The sequence below is a fragment of the Epargyreus clarus genome, unplaced genomic scaffold (genome assembly GCF_041222505.1).
Source record: "Epargyreus clarus isolate Ecla_fem2 unplaced genomic scaffold, WU_Ecla_fem_2.2 ptg000021l, whole genome shotgun sequence".
NCBI lineage: Eukaryota > Metazoa > Arthropoda > Insecta > Lepidoptera > Hesperiidae > Epargyreus > Epargyreus clarus.
Window position 1 is genome coordinate 8560082 of NW_027332228.1, and position 24144 is coordinate 8584225.

At 35.7% G+C, this 24144-nt stretch overlaps 1 protein-coding gene across 3 annotated transcripts; it reads right to left on the bottom strand.

Moving 5' to 3' along the window:
• Positions 1-259: 259 nt before the first annotated feature.
• Blimp-1 (PR domain zinc finger protein 1) lies at positions 260-23914 on the bottom strand. 3 transcript variants are annotated; one of them, XM_073084152.1, is made up of 9 exons: positions 23580-23914; positions 8812-8876; positions 7509-7736; positions 6678-6794; positions 6389-6430; positions 5726-5874; positions 5513-5613; positions 3182-5401; positions 260-2935 (listed from the first exon to the last, which is right to left on the bottom strand). In XM_073084152.1, exons 2-9 carry the CDS (start codon positions 8818-8820, stop codon positions 2619-2621), a joined length of 3183 nt encoding a protein of 1060 aa, XP_072940253.1. In that variant the 5' UTR covers positions 8821-8876; positions 23580-23914; the 3' UTR covers positions 260-2618. The 3 variants fall into 3 exon arrangements, with proteins under 3 accessions (XP_072940253.1, XP_072940254.1, XP_072940255.1); XM_073084153.1 differs by lacking the exon at positions 23580-23914 and adding an exon at positions 14777-15173; XM_073084154.1 differs by lacking the exon at positions 6389-6430.
• Between the last annotated feature and the right edge of the window lie 230 nt (positions 23915-24144).

Here is a 24144-nt window from a genome sequence, read left to right on the forward strand (position 1 = left end):
ACTTCAATTTTATGTACAAAAATGCAAAGAAATATGTTTAAAATCTACTTGTTGGTAATAGATGATTGAAATTCATCGTAGATTTATAAAGTCAACTTTACATTAGGTGGTAACGCTATTGAAGATAAAAAGGTAAATAAAAGGTACATAATAAAATATGTAAAATATTCTTACCTAAGATTGTGAAGCTCTGCAAATAGGTCGAAGAACATCTTTGTTAGTTTGCGAAGCATTTTAGGGGAATGGAATGAAACCGCTATTATATATTTACTCCTGTTTTAATGGATTTGGTGTTTTAAAATAATCATTGATCAAGTGTACAAAATTACAGGCCTTTACAGTGAGTATAGGTATTTCTGGCATATTAAATAATTATAGTAGGTATTACCTTGTCTCAAGGCATATAACAATGTTCGTATCTATAAATATCATAGCAGAATGATTAATACAATACAGTAATATATTGCTTATTTTGATGTATCATAAGTTATGTATTGTACTTATATACGATTATGTAAGAACAATCTATCTTTCTTAGGTTTTTAAGTATACTTTTATACAAGATTGATACAATGTTTATGTTTGTATAGTGACTGATAATTGAGAATTAAAATTATGTACAATAAAACAAACCAATAATAGTTTCATTTCGATTTCAATACATTATTACAAGTGCCTTTTTCTTTAATTACTTTTTTAATTTTCTGATTGCTACGAGCACATTTTGTCTATCGAGCATATTATTTTAATAAGAAGTTTTCTTAATAGACAAAAGCCATTTAAAAGACAATTTTTAGGAATTACCATTTTCTTTTGAAGAATATTCAAATATTTAGTCAAAGACTCAATATACAGAACTTTAATGATAATGGTGCTGATGTATTCATGATATAAAATATGTAAATTTTTAAACATCAGAAAATTTACGTTACCAATTTAAGGAATGGCGAGAAGTTTTTAACAATATTATCAATAGTATTATACTAAAGAAGTTTAATAGTCACAATTCACTATATACATAGTTATTTTGCGAATATTCTACATAGATTTTATTGCCAGAGTTTCGAAATGTTTCTAACTTCGACGTTCAAAAGCACACATTATTCATTGATTTAATTTACCATTAACATCAATTTATAAGCTGGTATGTTACAGTTTTTAAACTTTTCATTGATATGAATACATACACTAAGTAGGTATTTTAAATTTCAAGTAATTCAATGAAATAACAATATAAAATGTATGCAAAACATTTACGCCGAGATCGACGCCTAAAATTTTTAAACGTTTTATAAATCATTTGTAATTATATTTCATTCGTCAGACAGATAATTTAATACAAAAATTTTAGCTCTTTAGGTAAATAGGAAGTATAAAATATACAGTTATTAAATTTATAAGTGATTGCATGTAAAAATCTTACTCATACGAACAATAGAAATATACAAAAAGCTATGTTTTGGTTCTACATCACGTATAAGCTATACCTACCAGTTTATGCGCCACACGGACGTATGTACTTACACATAATGTTAACCAGTACCTCTAATAACATTCGCCAATCGTCACATTACATATTTATCTCAGCCTTTTTGATTAGGAGAATTATAATATTAAAGTACTAGAAATTTGGAATATAATAATACATACAAATTATTAAGTTGGGTGAATTAAGATTACATGTAGTAAATAGTATGCGAGCGCATACGACCGAGCGGTCGGCGCGCGCGATCGCTACTCTACCATGTGAAGCACCATTTGTTCTAGCGTAGGGACAATGTACACGAATCCTCCATTCTAATCTAAGTTACATTAGAATTAAGTTGATGCACATATGCACTTACTCTCCAATTATTCATTAGGAACAACGATTTTAAAATACTATATGAATATCTTATTAGGATAACTTAAAAAGTAAAAAAATATTGATGCGCTTTTGGCACTTACTTCTAATTTGATTTCGACTATCTTTATAGTTATTTTTAGTTTCAGTGTGACTCGACGAACTTGTGACAATTTGCATGTCGAGGGAATTGTCCAAATGGTATAAAAACCTATTGAGACCTTCTTTGGTGAATTTTTAAGAAATTCAAGTTTCTCATTTTATACTGCAGAAAGATAAGACATAAATAAGAACCTGCCAGTATTGATATAATTTTATAAAGACACTGTAAAACACCTACATAATCCAAGTACGTATTTACAGGACATATACATAGACTTTTTAAATAAAATAAAGATGTCATAAAACATATGTACAATAGAAATCCTATGTAGAAAAATTGAGCATTAGCACAAAGAAAGGCTTGAGACCTTAATAAAAATACTTTAACGGGCGACGAAACATTTTACGAACGATCGTGTCCTTATACAAGTACTTAGTACTTAATAACACCGCAATGCGCTTAAAACTAAATCATTTTTACAAATATACATCTCAAAGTTTTTATATTAATCTCATAGCCACTGAACTGAGTGTTACACACACGATTGTCTCTTTACAATAAACAAATACTTTCGTTGGATCACAAGAGTGGAATCACATGATGCGGCGGGGAGAATCGCGTCGGAACGGCGTCGAAGCGGCGACGGCGGCGCGGCGGGCGGCAGGCCCGCTCTCAGGTGCACTCGATGATGAGCGGCTGGCTCGACTCGATGACGCTGGGGCGCGTCTCGGCGGCCGCCGCGCCGTAGTGTTGCGGCTCGTGGTCGGGCGGCGGATGGTGCGGCCGGTACGGCTCGCCCGCCGGTGAAAGCTGGCCGTGCCCCGTCGCCAGGTGCGGCGTGGTGGTGTGCGCGTGCCCTCCCAGCAGCACCTCGCTGTGCAAGAGCGTCACGCGCGCCCCACCGGCTCCCACCAGCCCTCCCTGCGACGCCGAGTGCACCTCGTACGCCGAGTGCCCCTCTCTCTCGTGGCAGTCTTTGTCGGCGGTACCTGCAAAGTGCACGCGAAAATGAAATCGGCCGCGTTCAGCGACAGCGCAAGTGAAAGTTGTAGTTCACCTACGAAGAGAAAGTGCAACGCGATGCGACTGATCCCGCATCTCCGCTTATTTTTATTTATTTGGTGTAATACTATTTTAAATAATCGTGTCAAAATTATAAATCATGGTAAAATTACAGTTTAGTGATTTTAAATAAATTTGTGTATTTATAGTTTCGTAAAATAATAAATACTCACCAATACATTCAGTGTTGGCAGCGTTGGTGATTGCTAGGACTTCCTCGATGTTATTGGGCTTGCAACTTGTAGTTTTCCAATGGGTGCGTAAGCCGGAAGCACTGATGTATTTCTTGTCACATCCTTGGCAGACGTATGGTCTATCGTTAGTATGCAATCGCTTGTGAAGTTTCAAGTGAACGAATTGCGTGAACTTTTGCATACACAGATCGCAGGCATACGGTTTTTGACCCGAATGTAAGCGAAGATGGGTTTTTAAATTCGACGTCGATGAAAACCTTTTCTTGCATATATCGCACTGGTGCGGTTTTTCTCCCGTGTGCACTAGATGATGTTTCTGTAGATGAGCAAGTTGTGTAAAAGATTTGTTGCACACGTTACATTTGAAAGGTCGTTCTCCGGAGTGCGTTCTTAAATGCACTTTTAAGTTTGATAACTGTCCAAACGTTTTGCAACAAACATTGCATTCATAGTGCATTTTTCCGTCTTTCTTCTTCAATGGGTAGGGCAAACTTCTATAGCCACGCGATGATTGTGAGTTAGGGCTCATAGGAGCCATTAAACTACACGACCCATCAGGACTCATGCTGCCGTGTTGAGGAACAAGTTGACTGTTAACATTTGAATTTTGTATCAAACTCAGCTGTGAACAGTTTTTCAATGTAATAACACTCGTTGATGAAGGGTAGTGGTGAGTGCTTTGTCCATTTTGCGTCCGCTCATATTGATGCGTCGATGAAACAGTTGGTGAGTAGGTATTTGGAGGAGATCCTAGTTGAGTAATTATTGTAGAGTTTGGTGGAGAATATAAACTGTAAGAATAATTGGGATACAGACTTTCATATCTTGTCTCCCTAATTTCCCTTATTTCTCGTATTTCTCGAATTTCTGTAGTATGTGGAATTGTATGCGGTGGTGATGATGAATATACAGAAGCCACGCTTGGAGTCGGTAATTGTTGCGGTAGTGGTAGCAAAGATGGCAAAGGTGTTAAATTTGAACTGGAATCTGGACTACAAGCATTGCCGTACCTTTGGCTTTTCTTATAAGAATAAGCCATTTCAGTTGGCGATGATGGTGGTGGTGTCGCATTTGGCTGACGTCTGTTAGGATCATTATTGTTGGTATCAATCCTATTTCCAGTGAGTATAGTTTCTAATATCCTTGTATCTGGTGGAGAATACCGCATGAAAGCTGGTTGAGGTGATGGTGAAATCGCTCCATCTTCGTAGTATGGTTTATTTAGCGGAACGATTGTATTTTGTGAAGATTCCAATACTATAACGGTAGACGTGGCAGGATCTCTTCTAGGAGGTGATAAATTCTGAGGTGTATCATTAGCTATCTCTTCGGCTATGATTAGTTCCTTCTCACTTTCGCAATCCATATCTTTATTATTTTGGTATTGATAGGCCCTTGGCATTTTTATTTTAACTTTTCTGTACTCATTTCGGTGCATGTCCATGTCTGTCTTTTGGACAATAACTGTTTCTTTGGGTTCATTTGTTTTGTTCGAACAATCTAAAACATAATTTTCTACATCCGAGTCACTGGAATCTTCAGGAGGTGTGAATTCATCATGATACCCATTGCTGTGGTAACCTTCATCAGATCGCACAGACCCATCGTTGGGAGTTAGTTGATGTTCATAATGTTGAGGACCACAATGGGTAAGGCTTGGTGACTTACTGCCTAATTTATCTTGGTGATTCTGTGCCATCGGAGAAGGCCCACGCATATCTCTTAGATGTTGGTTTTGGGCAGGTGACCTATTGCTTTGGATCCTGGGATTTTCTAATTGATGTATCACGACATGTGATGTGCTTTCTTTATGTTGGTGAATTATTAAAGTTTGGTTGTCCCTGTGATGTAATTTCACAGGTGATGGAGGTTGCATCAACCCAGTTGGTGAAGGTGTTGGGCATTCGCTTATTGGAGTTTCTGATTTATGGTGGATGATATTCGTAGATGTGTCTAATCTGATAATGGATCTATCAGTTTTATTTAAAACTCTTGATTCTTCCCGAGGCATGATATTTGATGTTTCGTGAAGAGATTTTTCACTTGATTCCCTTTTTCTTCTCCGACTAGGGATTTCTGTTTCTAAAAGTTCTTTTGCGTTTGTCAATCCCAGGACATATTTCATATGATTAAAGGCAATTTCAGGATGTACTGGGGCAGGTGGCAAGCCATATGCTTTTTTGATAGTTTCTTCTTTGCCTGCGATAAAATAAAACAAACGCTTAGTGAAAGGTACAAGTAATAGTATTTGATTTTTAAATATTTGTTTTTAATAAATGAATTGTATAATATGGTTCAATCAGTACTCACATATTGAATAGGTAGCTCTCTCTGGGTCAATATCATAACCTAATCTTGTTGCAAAGTCCTTGCAATACCAGACCATTAGTTCTTCATTAGGCATAATGTCTCTGAGGAAAAAAGAAATGGATTATAATTACATTTTCACATGGTCTTAGCAATCGCCGTAACGTGAAATTTTAAAACATTTTACAGTGCTATAAAATTAGTTGTGGGTCTTACCTGATGGTGTAAAAGTATATGTGTTCTTGGTGTTGACACGCGACGAGGTTCATCACTGAAAGCGAGTAAGCTGAGGCTACGTATCGCATCCAGTTCGCCACGCTCGTGTCGGACCCATCCAGGTAATAATAGTCACTATCTTTGAATATCTGCAATTAATATAACATACTTCTATTAAACATCGTAATATAGATCTAAACATGAGCATAAATCCAGGTTTTGATCTTTGTAGATACCCTGTTTTTTGCATGTTTTGGGATACAATTTAAAGCTTTAATTTTTTATTATTATATAAAAATATTACTGTGTTCGCTTCTCTAGTAAAAACGAAACACATGTAGAGTCGCACGTGTGCAATATTTGCAATGCGCGTGCAGCTGATAGCGACTGCTTACAATTATTATGGTAGTGAAGTCAAGGACGAGGTTATGTCATATTGTAGGACACAAGATAAAAATGTCTCATGAACGTTTCAAATCAAGTAACGCATTTTTAATCATGTGATTTGTGTAAAAAACCGATTCGGTACATATATTTTCAAAATTAATAATGAGACACACGTAACACATATATTAGGTACTTAACATTAAAGATTCTATAAGCAAAGAAGATATCTAATATCAAGCGTCCAGCACCACAAAAGTTTGTAAAGCCCAATCTCACCTTAATGTTTCCATAAGTATGATGTCTGACAGTTTCCTGTACCTGGCCCAAAAGAGAGAGGAATAGGTTAGTTAGAGACAAGAAAAGTGCATAGTTATTTTGGGCGTAGGAGGGCAGTTGCAAGTACTTAGATTAGTTAGTTTGATACTGGTTGTATGGGTATGCTTCAATATTGAGAGGTCGTGAATAACGTATATACAAGTACAAACCCAATACGGAAATGACAAATTTCTTAATATGTTCAATACAGTAAAGCGAAGTAGTACCGAATGAAAATAATTTCACTTACCCTCCAATAATATCGCCAGGAGACTTTATCGTTTGGTTTGTTGGGTGTCCGAGTTCCTTCAAAGGGTCCAAATCTGGTCCCACGAGGAATAACTCCCGTACTCCATACACCTTCGGTCTGCAAACAATCAAATTTATTTGTATTAATAGTGAAATCAAGAAATTGTAGCTATAGGACCTACTGTTTTGTGCGCTTATAATTTAGTTGAATATTTAATTTCTTTATTTTTACCTACGTTGGTATATGTACTTAAATCTTCAGAAAAGACACAGTAAATTAATTTACAAACAATAGAGTTTTCTTTCATCTAATACTTACACAAAAGCTTTCTTTTTGAGTCCATTTCAACTCCACTAAGAGGTTTATCTAGTAAGTGTGAGTAGAAAATTAATCCACTTCAAGTGTGAAAGACTGAAAGTGTTCATGTTACACCCGTGAGATATACAGTTGTTTTAGTATAAGTAATTTACGAGTGTATTAAGTGAGGGTAGTATAATTATAGGTTCTACTAGAACCCTTATGAAGGTGGTAGAACCTTTTATGGTTCGACTCCGGCGGCAACACCACCACCCCTATTTTTGCTTCATAACAACAGCGTTAAACGCTGCTGTGTTCTGGTTTAAAGGGTGTGATAAGGGAGACATACTTTTCCGAGGCGTTCCAGCTTAGTCCTGCGGGGTAGCGGCGTATCTGTGGCCGAACTCAGGTAGGAATATCTAATCCTATCTGGGGTTGATTACAGATGTCCATGGGCAGGAGTCACTTACCATCAGGTGGACTGTATGCTCGTCTGCTACTCCTATATTATAAAAATATATAGGTTTTACTTACGGGTGTATTAGGTGTGGATAGTACAGCGGAGGGCCTGAGCGCGAGGCTGCGGGGTAGCGTGCGCTCAGCGCGGCCGGGGGTCCCGCGCTCGCACGGCACATCGGGCACGATGTAGACCGTCAGGCGCTCGAACTCCTCCTCGCGCATCCGGGTCACATCGTAAGCGCCTACCGCGCCCGGGCTGCCCGTGCGACCCACCGTTGTACTGGGAATCTCCTCGCTTGTTGACTGTTGACAACCGCACAAATTAGCACTTGTAGCAAAAGCCCATTGTTCAAGTAGCGCTTCCCAATGTGCAATGCATTCAGATATCCCTTTTTTATTTGCCATGAATTAAATCTTGCAAAGACAGTTTCTTAAGGAGGAAAACGAAAGATTCTATTGTCTAAATTTCACTGAAACTTTGTAGAATTGTCAACCAGAATATTGCTTACGGCTGACCATGCACACTTGTAAGTTTTGTCTGGAAATCTCTTGATATCATTTTAAATCACAACCACCCGAAAACAGGTTAGGTTTACAGGATATGTATTCCTTTGTACCGACTTCTACGTAGAAATTAAATTTTATTGAAGTAAATTAGTTGAACTATGTTAATTATGAATAAATAACGTAGAAAATAAAGCTTCTTATTCAATTTACAATGAACTAAAGGAAGCGATGCGTTAAATACGCCATTTCTTTAGTGAAGGTCGTTTGGACATTGCTTATTATTTGACACTTATTATTTTAAATTTCTCACATTAACACATACGATTCCTATATTTTTGATCTAATTTAACACGATACCGAATAAATAAAAGCCCGTGAACTTGAAATTACACGTAAATATTTGATATAATTGATTTTTCCACTTTTGCGCACTAGTTCAAAAATCGCTTACAATTATAAAAATGATAGCCATATTTGATATCCAGCGTGTGGTGACTATCGCTGGTGTATTTTCAGCGGCAGCCTGGCCGCCGGCCGGTACCATTTTCAGTACCAAAAAATATGCAAACGAATTGCACTTCTCCCTTCACACACGCCTGCATCGTCCGGAAGCGCTAGCGTAAACTGATTCTTGTGATCTCTTAAAGAGGGCTTATTTTAGGAAAATGAAGAGTACGACATCGGCTGTGTTCGATAAAGGGGCGGTGCCACTACTGACCCAGTTTTGTGATAAGTGCGCACTTTCCACTGCGCACTGACACTTCCCCTTTGCCTATTTATATTTTCCGCAAATTCTATTTATTCCTTACATATTTTAGCACCCTAATTCATGTTAAAGTACGATTGATTGATTTGTTCAATATTTGCTTACCAGTCTCATTTTGATAGTAGTTGTTTACGCTAGCTTCTTATTCCATGTGTTGATGTAGTAAATACCTGGTAACAAAGAAAATTTAATATTAGAATAAGCTTAAATTGATGATAGTCTACTGGGTTGTCTCAAGTTTCAAGTAGGTTACAAAATATAATAGAAAGCATAATTATACAATTCATTACAAAATAAATAAGTAAACGGAAGCAGATTTTGTTCACAATATGATTATTTTGATTAATGATTTCGAACCAGCTCTAAAAATAATAATTTGAATATACTATGACTACAAAAGAAGCACAATGTTGAGGTGTAAACTATTCACACTATGTTTACTGAATTCGACTACATTATTTTGGGAATATTACATTATGTATTTGAATATTCAACGCGTAGAGTATACGGACAATATAAAAATAGAATGTTTAATTAATCCTCTCGTGGTGTAGTTAAGTAATCTGTGCATTCAACATGTCATTGCATAATGAAGTCGGAAGTGATGCGACCGCGGCCATCGACTTCTCTCGGTGCGAACGAAAAATTTGTTTTTCAAACCGGCTATTTGACATTCAAATGGTTGCGCAAGCGTTCCACTGTTGTTGTTAACGATTGGACCATACCGTCTGAGTTGTACAGTAAATTATCATACATACACATTAGTAGGCTTTTATCTCCACCATGTATATGAAGAAATCCGTGTCAAGCGGTGGGACAGAAAATAATTGTAGCCAATAACCCCTGCCCATTTTCGCTAGATTTGAATTAGCAAAATTTATAAAAGTTACATGTAACTAATACCTTGTATTAATCACATTATTCAATGATATATTAATATTTAATTTAATAAAGAAATGAGCAGTTTAATGAATAAGTAATAATCGACGACCCACAAGACACAGTAGTCCTAAGGTTCTACCATACCAAGTTCCCAAGCATCCATCTCCGATCGATATTATCATGAAAAACCTAATTACCTACTTTAAAATTGGGGTTATTTATTTTTATTCGCGGGAAAATACCCAGATAAACGTGTTTAATTACAAATAATAATACAAGTAATACATAGAAACAATATGCAATAATAAACATTGCTATTTAAAATGAAATAAATACATGTATTATTAAAAAAATTGTTTATACCTCTCGGAAATAAGAGCAGACATTCGTTTTTAAGACATAATAATATGGAGGATGTATGATTATTTTATTGCTATCCTAACTGCCTAATCTTACTATTATTTTTTCTTGAATGGTGTCTGTAAACTAAAAATATTTTGCGAATAAAAATAACTTAAAGAACAACAATTTATTTGCAGTACAGTTTAATTATTTGCAGTACAATTATTGTACCGAGATTTAATTAACATCAGTTGAATTAAATGGTAGAGCATTATTGAACTACTGCATTGATTTATTGTTTTAAATTATAAATGATTTTAGTTGAATGAAATTAATTGGAACAATCCATTATCATTGTATTGAGTATAAATAATTTTACTTTTGAATACCTAATTATTTTTGCGTACAAATAATGAAACGAATCGAACGTAAACGTAAGCATCGAAATAGGAAAATTATATCAAGAAACTTTGTTGCTAATTAATTATGTAGTTCCGAAAGGGAATCGTAAGTGGGCATATTCCGATTAATGATTAACGTCTGTAAAACGAGACATAGGAAGCGCACGTGAGCATGCGTTGCGCAACTCGACCGCGCAATGTCACGCCGTGCACGCGAGCCGATCCTGCGGCCCTGGTTTTAGGGTTGCCTCTACAAGAAATAAACTTCCAATCTTAGTAGAAAAATTACAATCGTTACCAGGCTTCATCAGAATCAAAATTTTGGTCACAATTATTTATTTCGACATTGTGTCCTTAATAGGGTCTCAAGGTGTTCGGCTTTGATGGAATCTGAAATAATAATTTAGTGGTCTATTCTGATCTACCTCTAAAATTCTACACATCTATAAATCTTTTCAAATAAAAGTAGGATACAAAAATATCAAAATAAAAATGCAATTAGTGACATTTTAATTCAGACGAACACAATAACTATATTTATAAATTTCTGCCAATTTATTTTTAACAAATATTTTTTTATTATATGAAATATCTTAAAATGTCAATTTGATAAGATTTTAATTTAAATACAATTATTGAAAATAATTTATCGTTAATGCATAGTTTATGCACGTAAGTATCGTTATAATAGTGTATTGAAATTGAAATTGAAATTTGATTCACCATATGAAATTGCTTTTCAAACTCATTCTGCCAATGCTTCGCGAACTAATCACTAAAACTTTTATCACACATGATAATATCTGCTATCCAAGTTAATTGTTGTAAACAGACTGATTCGTTGGAAATAGACAGTGAAGTGCAAAACCGAGATGATTTCACTTGTAACGCTTGATTAAATAATACGATTTATAATAATTGCTCACGTGTACTGATTAGAATAGATGCGAACATGTAACGCACTTCATGTAAAATTACTGTAACCATTCACGTGACAAACGATACCACTTATAATTATGTGATAGCAAATTCATTTAGTTATGCTGGAATAATTCATAATATGAAGAAACGGTTTTATACGCACACCACGGTATTACAATTTCGGTCGGTAGATACCATGGACACAAAAACAAGCACACAAACACCCAGACCCAGAACAGAAATTAAAAAATAAATATCTACCTGACCAGGACTCAAATCCGGATCCGTATGTATGTTTCACCGACGTCGTAACCTATGAGCTACACGGGTCATCATTATTGCAATAAGCAGATGTAATATTATACCGGTATAGCCATTATAGTTTTATTTGTTTATAATTGCATCGCTATTCACAAATTTAAGTATGTAAGTAAAACTGGTAGTTCACAAAAGATGAAGTAGAGTAACATAATACCATTTTGCCAATATGCACTAAATAAAATAGATGAATAGTAGTAATACAATGCCACATTAATGAAGCCACGTGCTAGCAATGATGTTTAGGTTAAGTAAAATTACGTGTTTTATATTATTATTATATTCTTTAAAAAATGATAAATATTTAATTGTAAAATTTGTCCAAGATGGTGACGGCACTGAGCTAAAATTTAGTTTGAGCTCATTTTTGCCTGATAATATCACTGTTAAAGGTAGTTTTTTTTTGGAAGGAGACAAGAAGAGTTCCGAATTAATAGTGCTACGGATCAGCGGTTGAACTTAGATGGGGTTTCAATCTTATTTGGGGTTGATTGCCGTATCCACTTATCATAAAATGGACTCCATATTCTTTTGTTATTCCTGTTAAGTATATGAAAAAAATATTATATTAAATACTCTCTGGAACTAAAGACTAAAATGACCAAATTGGCTATGCTTCGTGAGAAGTACATATAGTTCTAAATTAGTCTTCGTCTGATATCAGAGAAAGGGAAAGCAACATTAATGTAATACTCGTAGGTAGGTTAAGCAACGGATTTTTAACAGAAGAAGTACAAGTTTTCATAATCATTGTAATTAAGTACATAATAAACTATTACAATTTGTAATAGTTTAAAGTTCTTTATTTGATTTGAAATAATATAATTCAACAAATTGTGAAAAGTGCACCAAATTGACAAAATTTTAAGGTTTTATAAATGATCCAATTTGGTTCTCTTTTATTAAATACCTATTAACATTTTTCAATCACTTTGCAGAATAACATCACCTAGATTTCATTATGTAATTGCATATTTAACAGTAGTAGTTATTACTGGAAATTAATTAATTTATTATTCAAGGTTTCTGAAATAACTCACAAATGAAACACTTTTTATATTATAAGATAATAGATAACAGAATAATTGTCAGATTTTTAAATGCACTCATGATTTAAAATGAAAAGGAGAATACGTATTGTGCGAATAATAATACATAATATTGGACAAATATATATTGCCAAAGTAGCTACTTTACGGTTTTTTAAACTCCATTAAATGAAATACTATATACAAGTCCTTTTAATGAAATACTATCAACAAGTCAATAACGTAAATTAATGTAGAGATGGAGTTGGTACAGATCATGTGTCAACGTCCAAATCTATTTAAAAAAATATTTTTACAGCGCGGTAAAGTAGTTGGTTTTCGATATAGCAATGCAAATGCGAGGAATTACGAAATGCAAAATTAATAGCAATGTAAATATTACGTGTGCGCGCATCGGAGCGCGCGAGTGCAGAGCGCGCGCGCACCAGGAAGCAACCTTGGCGCATGCGCTGCACTTGAACTTGCCCTTTTGTAGCGACGCGCACTGCACTAGTATCTCACTCTTATCTTCGTTATTAATGCTTATCAAGCTACTTATGAATTAAAAAGGTATACCCATTGACAGCGTACGAGTATCTGTGCGTTCTTTGCAAAATGGTAACCGGCGTATGTTTGATTTTATTTAATACACAGCTAATTAAATATGGATATTTAACATTAGACAATTATAAGCAATAGCTTATAACTTAATAGTATTATTTATACGATTGTATTCACCGTAATTAAGGAATCATACGTGGATGGAAATGTCCATACCAGAAATTGATTCAAAGACGGTGGGACGTAAAAAAATACGATTAGTAATTTATAATGCGCACGTGTTGTTACGTTTTGTCACGGACGTAAGATGAAAGTAAAAGAAAAAATATTAAGAAAATAATTTGATGAATACTTATTAAATATAGAAATGAAATTACCAAATGAGTTAGAAAAATAAAAATAGTCTTTGCAATACTCAAATAAATCAATAAAATTATGCGTCCGGATAGAAAGGATTAAAATGTTATTATTAGAATTTTTTTATTGTAATAATTTAGTTTATTCTTAGTGAACACTAGTCGATTAACCCAGCTTTGCTCAGCTTTTCTTCCATTAACACAACATCTTACATTATCTTCACAAAATGCACAACATGAATTTTCACACATTTTTAAACAACTTCAAAAAAGGATATTTGTAACGTAACGTAAACGTTTTTGTTATTATTCAACTTATCTGATTATTTTAGGAATAAGTACCAGCATTACCTACACTGAGGAATCTAAAGTAAACACAAAGTATATAAAGGAAGGAAGATTTTGTCTATAGAACTACGATGAACTATGAAAAAAATCTAGTTTATGTTAATTTGGATTTTAATACCGTCAATGCTTGTTATATTTATTATTTAATCGATAGTCAATGATGAATATGTACATATGTTACGAAAAATTAATAGCTTTTACACGAAAGCATTATGAGAATTAGATCAAATAGATTACGATGAGAATTGCATCTAATCTTTTCAGATGAAAGAAAAATGTAGGTTTTCTTACTACGGGTACGTTACCATGCAAGACGAGGTGCTATAAAATATGGCCATGATATTGCAAACACATACACACGCTAGTGCAACGGGAAAACTAACCTTGCAGTCTAATAATAATTTAATACGTAGATGTTTCCACTGCGAATAGATGCTAGTATCGGCAACATAGAGATGCATGTTGCCTATACGGATGATGCGGATATAACGCGATGACAATGATTTCGTAATTGGGCACGTTTCTTATTTTGCTTGTTACGAAAATCGTTCGAATTTAGAATAAAAAGAATACGCTTGTCGCAAAGAATATTGTTGAGGTTTCCTTTTGTGTTCATTATTTTTAGCAGCCGGGCTAAATTTAGAGCAAACCAAATATATTTTCCCCTTCCGTGTTTTGTGTAGATCGTCGTCTTTACATAAACAAATGAGCGGGTTAACTTTTATCACAATATTTTAGGTAATTTGCCGTAGTTTGAAATATACACTTTATTTATTTTGATTCATGTTTTAGTTATAGTCTTATATCTTCATTTATGGTTAATACCGGAAGTTATTCGATTTCAAGAACTAAAGAACATAGTAAACAAAAAAACTCAATATACTCATGTTTAGCATCTAAAGTTAATACTTACAATAAATGTTAACGTTCAGGCATTCTTGAAATAACTATTGTTAGATCATATGTTGTATTATTTTATCGCACGGTTGAACATAAGTTATTTATCGTGTTTGGTGGTAATCGGTCAGTAGGCCCGTGCCTAGGACGCGAGAGCGATGTCGAGCGACTTGATGTACTCGAGGAGGATGCGGAAAGTGAGCAGGGAGACGAGAGGCCGGAGCCAGCGCGCCGCGCTCATGTCGGCTCGACGGCCCGGTGCGTGCGGCGGCGGCGAGCGGTGTGCTGGCTGCTACGCGGGGTCGGGCACCGGCCGGCGTGCGCGGCGGCGGCGCTCCGAGCGCATTATGCAACGCGACTCGCCGACCTGCCCCACGTCTAGCCGCGGAGAGCGTCGCACTAACCCGACGCCGTGCTATGCCGACCGACCTAGATGCACTTTTACAACGCCGAGAATGCAATCGACACACATATTCGCGTCTCGTTCCGATAAACGCATCGACGACGAAAGCGGCCCGTGATGGAGAATGCGGACGAATTTGACAGCGAGTGCAGTGAGTACGTCACGTTCGCGCCTAGTGTTCTCCAATTAGAGGAGAGCGGGACGGCGGCGCAATGCGACCGAGCGCTGCATTCAAGTTCATTACTTCCGTAGTGTGGCCGCCGCGGCGCGCCCTGACCGTGCTCTCGATCCGCGCTTGCACTTTATTGACGATCGCCGCACACCACCGACTGATATTATCGCAATTATTACTTAACACAAAACTTGATGTATAGTAATGTAATGTTCACATTATGACACTACACAGATTTATTCTATACTTACGTAATATTGAGGTTATTGCATAGAACAAACAAAAACTGAACTTATATACACAAATAGATTTAAAATGACTGGAGGCCTATTAGAGTTCCTTTATTATTAGTTTGTAATTCAGATATTTCCTTATTATTAATGCCATTTACTCTATGTTATGCTTACACAACGATATAAATAAGTTGGAAACAACGTGGAAGCGGTTAGCGTGAGAACGGTAGCGAAAGCCATGGCAGGGCGGGCGGGCGTCTCAACGCCACCCCGGAACACGCTTTCACTCTCACGGGTCGACGACACAGCCTTCATGCACCCTTACCTTTGGATCTCGAATTTAAAGCCTCAACCCGTCAATAGCTGGCTCTTTATCATTTACTGCAGGTTTAGAGCGGGATGGACTGACGTTGTTTTGATTAAAAGCTCGGAAGTTTAAATACGTTATCAGAGAACCTGTAGTAAGGGTAACTCTGCCTCCTCCGGCGGCTCGACCACGCCGCACCCTACCACCTACCATTATCCAATATTGATTTCACTATTTACAGCCTGTAATCTGTTAACAGCCTCAAACTGTTCGAACTCTGAATAATGGGCCCGACGGCTGCCCGGGGGCTCGAGTGCCTCACGGCTGTTTTTTTAAAGTGTCTTTACATTTCAGTCGTAACGTAGTTTGTTTACGTTGTAATGTATTATGGAAACAAGAATTTCCTTGAAATAAATTTTATAATAATTCTATAAAGAGTAAAGTTATAGATAGATAGTTGAGCATTTATAATGGAATGATTATTTATAACTATATCCCTTATTTCTTGCATTGTACCATGAGAAAATTTTTCGAATACTTAAAGTAGGAGTAGGAACTTTATATTTCAGTAATATAACCGATTTGGAGTCTATGTGGATTGTCATTCATTTGACTTAGTTGGCATAATCATTTATAGAATTTAATTTGTAATTATTTTTTACAATGGAAAAGGTAATTTTATATATAAACACTGTTATTGTACGAGTAGTCTGTCTGTTGTCGAGCTGTCCGTGAATCAAAGTGGTATTTTTTACAAAATAGTATTAGTATTATTTTGGTATTTTTTTACATATTGTACTATAGTATTTAGATACAGTACAATATGTAAAAAATTACCATTAATTACATCAAGGACTATTTTGAAACTCAAAACACGTTATCCTCCTCCAGTTATATTCAATTGGAATTTATTCCAATTAGAGTATCCAAGCTACGAAGCCAATAAGTTTTCGTGTTTGCCTAATTGCCGCGTGCCCCTTTCTACGCCCTGACCTGCCCTAACGGCTCTCAGACGTCTATCGTGTCTATCTCGTCTCTTTTTGTACCCTTTGGTGTTTACGTATGGACTTGAATTGACGCAATCATGTACCTATGTAAAGTACGGTAGATTTTATGCAGTGGGTAATAGATTAATGGTAGATTGTAGTATAATTGGTGTATGCCTACTGTGTTTATTTGTTATATTATGTGTATTCTTTAACAAATTTATAACGATTATAGATGTAAATTTCATTGTGGTTTTAATGACTTTTTGTTAACGCCTGCCATATTCCTCACGCTTTCTATAACAATTTACCTGAATATCAATTTTTTTTGTTGCATAAGTTCATTGTGAAGTTCGCGAAACTTTGGTAGAGTGAGAGATGATTGAAAATATTTTAATTGACTCATTACCATTCATGTAATATGAAAGCAAAACTTTTAAAATATTAGACTTTAAATTGTTTTATTACTTAATACTTCATACTATATTTACAATTACGCTTTTGAATAATTTTATTGTTATGCACTAATGAAACAATGGGGAATAAAATAATGTATTATGTAAATGTGCAATCGTATAATAATCTGTAATTAACTTTGATTAAAATTTTAATTGTTTAAAAGTGGGCTACAACAAAAAATAATTTTAACGGAAACAAATTAACAGAGAAGATTAAGATGCTCGTTCCAAATCTAAACCGATAGTGATCTACACAGCCGAATACATGGCGGCATTAAAAACAAAATCGCTCAATTGGCAGTCAATTAGAGCGTGAAAAGCGAAGCGCATCAAAGAAAATGCAGTTTTCCAGCGTCGGCGGAGGCTTGAGCGGTATCAAAACACTGAATCTTCCGGGGTGAACGGCCGCAGCTGCCTCGTCCCACTGCGCTAGCCCCCGCGCCCGGCGCCGCCCGTCTCGCTCTACGCTCCACGCTCGCCGCTCTCTGCGCGAATAAATCGCATCGCGGCTGTGTGCGGGAAATGCGTTTACTGTATGAGTATTGGGCACAGGGGTCGTTGACACCCACACCAATATTACTTGTACTTGCCATCTAAATCCACGTGGTTTTAGGCAAATTGCTCAGCGTCATTTTTGCATGATGCTCACAGATGTTATGTAATGTTTACCTGCATACGAATACAACCCTTATCTTTATTACTTTTTATTTTGGCAAATTTTTTTGAGTGAAAAAAAACACTCGAATTTTACTAGCTATTTCAAACCATCTATTATATTTACAACGTATAATGTAAATATATGCAAACTTTATAATTCTGTAGAATAACATTAAAGGAATCTTTAAAACGTTGGTTGCAATGTGGTAATGCAGTCAATCCACAAGTTTTTCTATTCATCCACGAGTACTGAACTTTATATTTTATAGCATCTATCTTATGGTTAAAGCTTTATTGATCTTAGTTAGAACGTTGTGGTGTAGGACAAGTCTGCATCTGTGGATGTAGAGCCTACAGTGCAAACTCGATTTCCCCCTTCTTGGGGTAGGCTTCAATACTCATTCATGTATTTTTCCTGCTCTAGCCAGGGAGGAAAGGCATAAGGCGGTCCCTTTCCCGGTGTTTCCGTGTTGACGGTCGCTCCGACGTAGATACATACGCGCATGCACTAGACCTAGCCCAATGCAGCGAATTTTGCGTAGGGTCGTTGTCCTCAGTTGCCTATATCCGCACCGAACTTAAATAGTCTATGACGAAAATGTCTCCACATCTCCGCCGAAACTGTTTTAAAACGGCTCCTTCATAGTTATTTCTATATTCTAAAGTCTATAGGAACAGCAATTATGTTAAAACGTCTGTTAGTTTTACTTTTCGCACAAATAAAAATACGCAATTTGTTTTGTCGGCGTGTCATTGTCTATTACAAAATGGAGGTCGTTTTGTGTAAAACAATATGCACAAAAGGAGTTGGAAACAACAGCCCCTTAGGTTTATGGCTAGTACCTTTACAGCATACGAAATGTGCTAAAAAATGCCATTTGCGCAAATTGCATTTTTTGCTAAAACAATTTCTAAAGTCCTTTTTTAATTTGAAAGCACAAATGTAAAAGACAATAACCAATATTGCAAGACAATGATAACTTGTTGCCTTTTGACTTGGAAGAAATCCTATAAAAACATAAAGGAGGCGGTTTATTTTTTTCGCAGTTAGCAATATCTTTGAAGTTTATATTACACCTTATTACTTCAGATTTACACGTGATAAGGAAGTGGTTGCGAAAAATATTCAAGAGCTTTAGCTTAGACATAGCTTAAGTAAAGTTTGTTGTAATCCTTGATAAGTTTAGGGCACGTACAAAAACACTCATAAATAAAAAAAAACGCATGATCAGAATAAAGAGATCAAGTAGGTAGTTGGTAGGTGATAAATCGAGTGCACATAAGTGTGAAGTACTAGTCTAGAATGTGGATAGGGTCAAAAGCCGCGCAGTATGTCAGCGTTTAGTATTCCGTGAGCCCGGGGCCCGGCCGGCTAACGGGACCGCCCGCCCGTCTACACTGGCCTTTACTTTCATCGATCGAACAAACCACTACGGTTTACTTTCCTTTGTTAGTTTTAACTTCTAAAAGTATTTCGCTCTATTAATGACTCGTTTGCGATTCTTGGATTTACGTGTCATAACCGAATGGGGTCGGTGAATTATGAATTGTCATTAACTTTTTCTATGGTATAAAACAGTCTTGAAGCTTATAGTGGTAACATTACAAGCTCCAAGAGTATTTTACAATACCTACATTTTAAAATATGTACGTAGTTATATCTAAAATTTCATAAGATGCACATACACAGCATACAACCTAATGCGTACCGTATTGTAAACTCTAAATATTCTTAGCGTTAGTGCATACAAAAGAACCGTATAATGTCATTTTACAATCTATGATTACAGATCACCGCGATAATGGAGACAAGTAATTATCCATGGTTTGCAAAATCCTATATAAAAAAGAAGGAACAAGTGTACGGTCTTAAATCGCAGGTAGAAGATTAATTCTAAAAAATCACAGTGAGGTCTTTGTAAGGACGTACCGTTAGATCCATTTGTGCTGTTTTGAATCAACAGAGGAAGAAATATGATCGACTGTTATAACAAATCTTTGTGCACCTTATGGTATAAAAACTTATGGTCGGGCGGATAACATCATTTCCTTTATGCGGTATTCTCGTTTATAATTCAGAGCGTATTGAATGATTTGTTTATGGATTAATATCGTGCTCTAAAAATGCCATGTACCGTATGTTAAGCGAATTTTCTTACGACAATGATGTAGTTGCATCACTTATGGATTATTAATGAAAGGGAGGTCATAGCGAACGGACAGCGGTTCCATTTTACGACTTCCGTACTACTTCAGACTTTCCTATGCTGTTTGAAGTGAGCGTATAGCTTGGGTTATTACATTTCTATTGCCTACTTAGGTTTTAATTTAAATACATTATTATTTAAAATATGAATATTTATATAAAATATTAATATGTAAACGTGTGTCTTTTAAATTTTGTCTACATTATTTCCTTTTGAAGGTACTAATAATATTTCTCCTTTATTGCTCTACTTTTTAATTTAGAAGATAAAAGGTATCTTTGGTTATATAAATGATCGGAGCAGGTAGATGCCAACACGGTGTGTATAACGTTACACATAATACATTTAAGGTTACGGTACCTATGGGATGCTACTACAGTTAGAATGCGCCGATAAAAAATAGGAGGGTGAAATTGGAACTTTGTATCCAATACTTCCTACAGAGTCGCGTATTAAGTGACCAATCGATGTGAAATTAAGTTGCTTTAGACTAGTATTTTTGTACAAACTACAAAATCTGTTTTACGAATTGTATTTTAAGTTTTTATTGAACATACTATACATTGTTACCGTTGGTTTTATTATTGGAAAACAGGTGTCGAAATGTTACTCAATATAAAAAATGCTCCGAGGTATATTACAAAACATTATGGGACTGCAAGCAATTTAATTAATCTTGCGATAATGTTCATCGCTCGGCGTTCGCGATGTGATAGGATGACAAATAATGAATGGACGATATTGTGTGGCGGCCGACCGTCATCATCGGTGGGGTAACCGTTCATTGTTACTGTTACCGGAAGGCTTGCGACATACATATTGTTTTAGCTAGAACTTTGCCATTATGCACGTTTGTGTGCATATTAAATAGCACATGTGTGTGATATGGTTCATTGTAGGTTCATAGCTAACATTATACCTATTAATTTATATTTATAGTATTTATTATATAGTGTTATTAACTTAAAATATTCGCTCGACCATTGTTATTGAATGTCAATATAATTGCGTCAGGTTACATTAAAATTTAGTTAAATTATTGAAACAATATATTGTATGTCATTTACATGACATATGACATGCATATCATGAAATGTCATGTCATGAAATATATTTAAACGTTTTGTTTTTATACGACAAGAGGTAAAAATCTTACTTAAGTATTATATAATATAATATAGTATACTGTATATCATATGCCATCATAGACTTAAGAATATAAGGTTGAAACTTATGATGTTCAGCGAACTTAAATCGTACACATAACTGTCTTATAAGCTTGCATTCTCCAGCTTACGTCACTCACATGACTCACGGGGCAGGAAAAGATCAAATGCATTGAAAGACAAAGCTATCGGGGCATGAAAATGGTTATTACATAATAGGTGCGTGCGCGCCCCGGGCACTGAGGTACCGTTGCCCGAACAGGTTCCACGCATTAGCCGCCCTCAGCCCGCCCCCCGCCACGCGCATACGATGTTTACCAAGCGTTTACTTTCTACCCATCAAGGACCTTCCTAGCAATCCCGCACTTAGTGCACTCTTCAAACATTCTTCCACTCACTCGACACTTCAGATTAAAGTAAAATTGTTCAAGCCGTCAACAATGACAATTGAAGCTAGTTTTTGTAGCGCTTAAGCTATCTGATTTTAGTTTTGTTTTTCCTTAATAACTTCTATACGTGTACTTGTATATTTAACGTAATCATGATTGTTGGCAAGCTACAAAAGTGTAGTAAAAACATACATTGTGATATTTAGCCATATTTTTCATATATGGAACTTTGATATAATTTTATTCATTATAAAAAATAAACATTTAAAAATAATTTACTTAACACATTAATTAATTCATTATCATCTCTGTATACCAACTAATTATTGTATTTATTCAGAAAAATATTGCATCACAGAATTCGATTCGAATCTTAACTGTTTAAATCGAGCTCAGCAAAGTGAAATGAGAATGAGCTCTAAGTCGAGCGGTGTAAACATAAGAATCGCATAAGCGAAAGCGCTCGGAGCCGCCGCTCCGCGGTTCAACGACCGACTTTTCACGGGTTTGTCAGCCTGATGTTATATCATCGGCAGTCAGTGTCATTGCCGAAACCGCGGCCCACTGGCATGCCGATTTGCATCTTATGCGCTCCCACTTCGGATCACTTTTGATTGCGGTTCGCAACTTTTTTGGCCAATCTACAACATTCGCATTTTAATTTTCATGTGCTATTTTTGTTTCACGTGTCTGCCAGGTTACATGTGTGCGTGCGGCTGCTTTCGTTGCATTTTTATGTTTATGTTTTGGTCCACACAACATATTTTTAATCGATAACTCATGAAAGTAAGAGAGAGCTTTTAAGTACTTTAATTCCAAAAAGGCTCTACAATTTCGTGCAGAAAATATTAAAAGTTATATTTTATTATTTTCGTTTTTTATTTGTTATTTATATTATTGTTTACAAGGCTTTATGTGTTATCAAAATATATGTACGGGGTGAGTTACGTAAGCTTCGTGTGGGTAGATCACGTGTGCGAAATGTTCGCCTTGAATTTGAACTCAAAAAGTTCAAGGTTGCGTTTTTACACAACTCGACGGCTCAATCACAATAGTTGGGACTATGTGTTTGTACGCTTGTGCATGTGAGGGTGATGCTAGGATTCGTCTATTTCAATGTTTCAATGTTGATGTATGTTATTATATGTATAGTCACAAACATCTCATTATTTTAGGTGCTATTTACTTAGTCATTATGACAATCAAAAAAACAGTGCCTGTGTATCTAAGAACTCATCACAATTACCTTACCTATTCTACCTTTCATCCTTATACACGTAAACTTAACATATATTCTGTACACGTTACACATAAAATACAAAATAAACTACACTACGAAACGTAATAAAGAAAATACTTGTATAATAATTTGCTATAATATATAAAATAGTGTGTAGGAATATAATTATAAACTTATATAAAAAATAATAAAAACAATTACATCTATGTCCTGGGTTGAAATTACCTGTAAATATACATGACGACGAAACATGTGCTGACCAATCCAATAAAAATATTTGCTCTAATAAGTTAAAATGTTCGCCATATGTGTAAATCATTAGTATGAAAGTTCTTATATGTAAGTCATTAGTAAATAAGACTTACCAGTAGTTAAAAAAATAAATAAATAAAGAAAATTGAAATGCATAACATATTAGTAAAGTGTTGGTTGTATTGAAAAGTAGATGTGACAACACAATTACATGTAAAAAGAAACAAAAACAAATTAAAGTACAAAAGTAGAGTCGCGCGTTGATGTCTTTTGATGGCAAGAAAACGTTCGCCTTAAGACGTTGAATTTACCCCTATTAATAATATTCCCAAGTAATTTTATTACTTACCAAAGTCACTATAAAATCCAGGCAAGTGACACGAAGAAAAATCCACATTGAAGAAAATCCGAAGTGTTTTGTTGTATTTCACTAAACTTAATAACTAATCGACACAACACTAACCGTCACTTAAAAATAGGGAAAATACTAAAAAATAAGTCTTATTTGAGATCTATGTTACATTCAGTCTAGTTAAATGCGAAACACGAGTTAGAGGGTCATGGTGGAGCGGACGCGGCGTAGCGCACCGATAGCTCCGGATAACTGATAATGTGTAGCTCGGTTCATGGTCGGAGACGTCCTTACTGCGCGGCTGCCTACAGCCCGTGCCGCCGCCTGCGCTTCTTCCGCACTCGCTCTACGCCCGGGTGAATGAACTGCTGCGTGCGAGCGAGACGCAACATCTATCCCGCACCGACCAATGCCACGGTCGAGGCTCACTACTACTCCTATCTCGGCAAGGTAATCTAGTACAACTGTCAAATTATATTTATTCAATTTACTATTTTCCATTTCTCCGTCCGAGTGACAAAAAGCAAAAACGTTATGTCATGCCATGTCATACGAAACGTCA

Bases quoted from the DNA above. Each gene is read 5' to 3' on its own strand.
- Blimp-1 (XM_073084152.1), bottom strand. The intron at 6,431-6,677 runs GTAAGTGAAATT...CTTTTGGGCCAG, and splicing joins CCTGGCGATATTATTGGAGG to GTACAGGAAACTGTCAGACA. The intron at 5,875-6,388 runs GTGAGATTGGGC...TATTAATTGCAG, and splicing joins ATACTTATGGAAACATTAAG to ATATTCAAAGATAGTGACTA.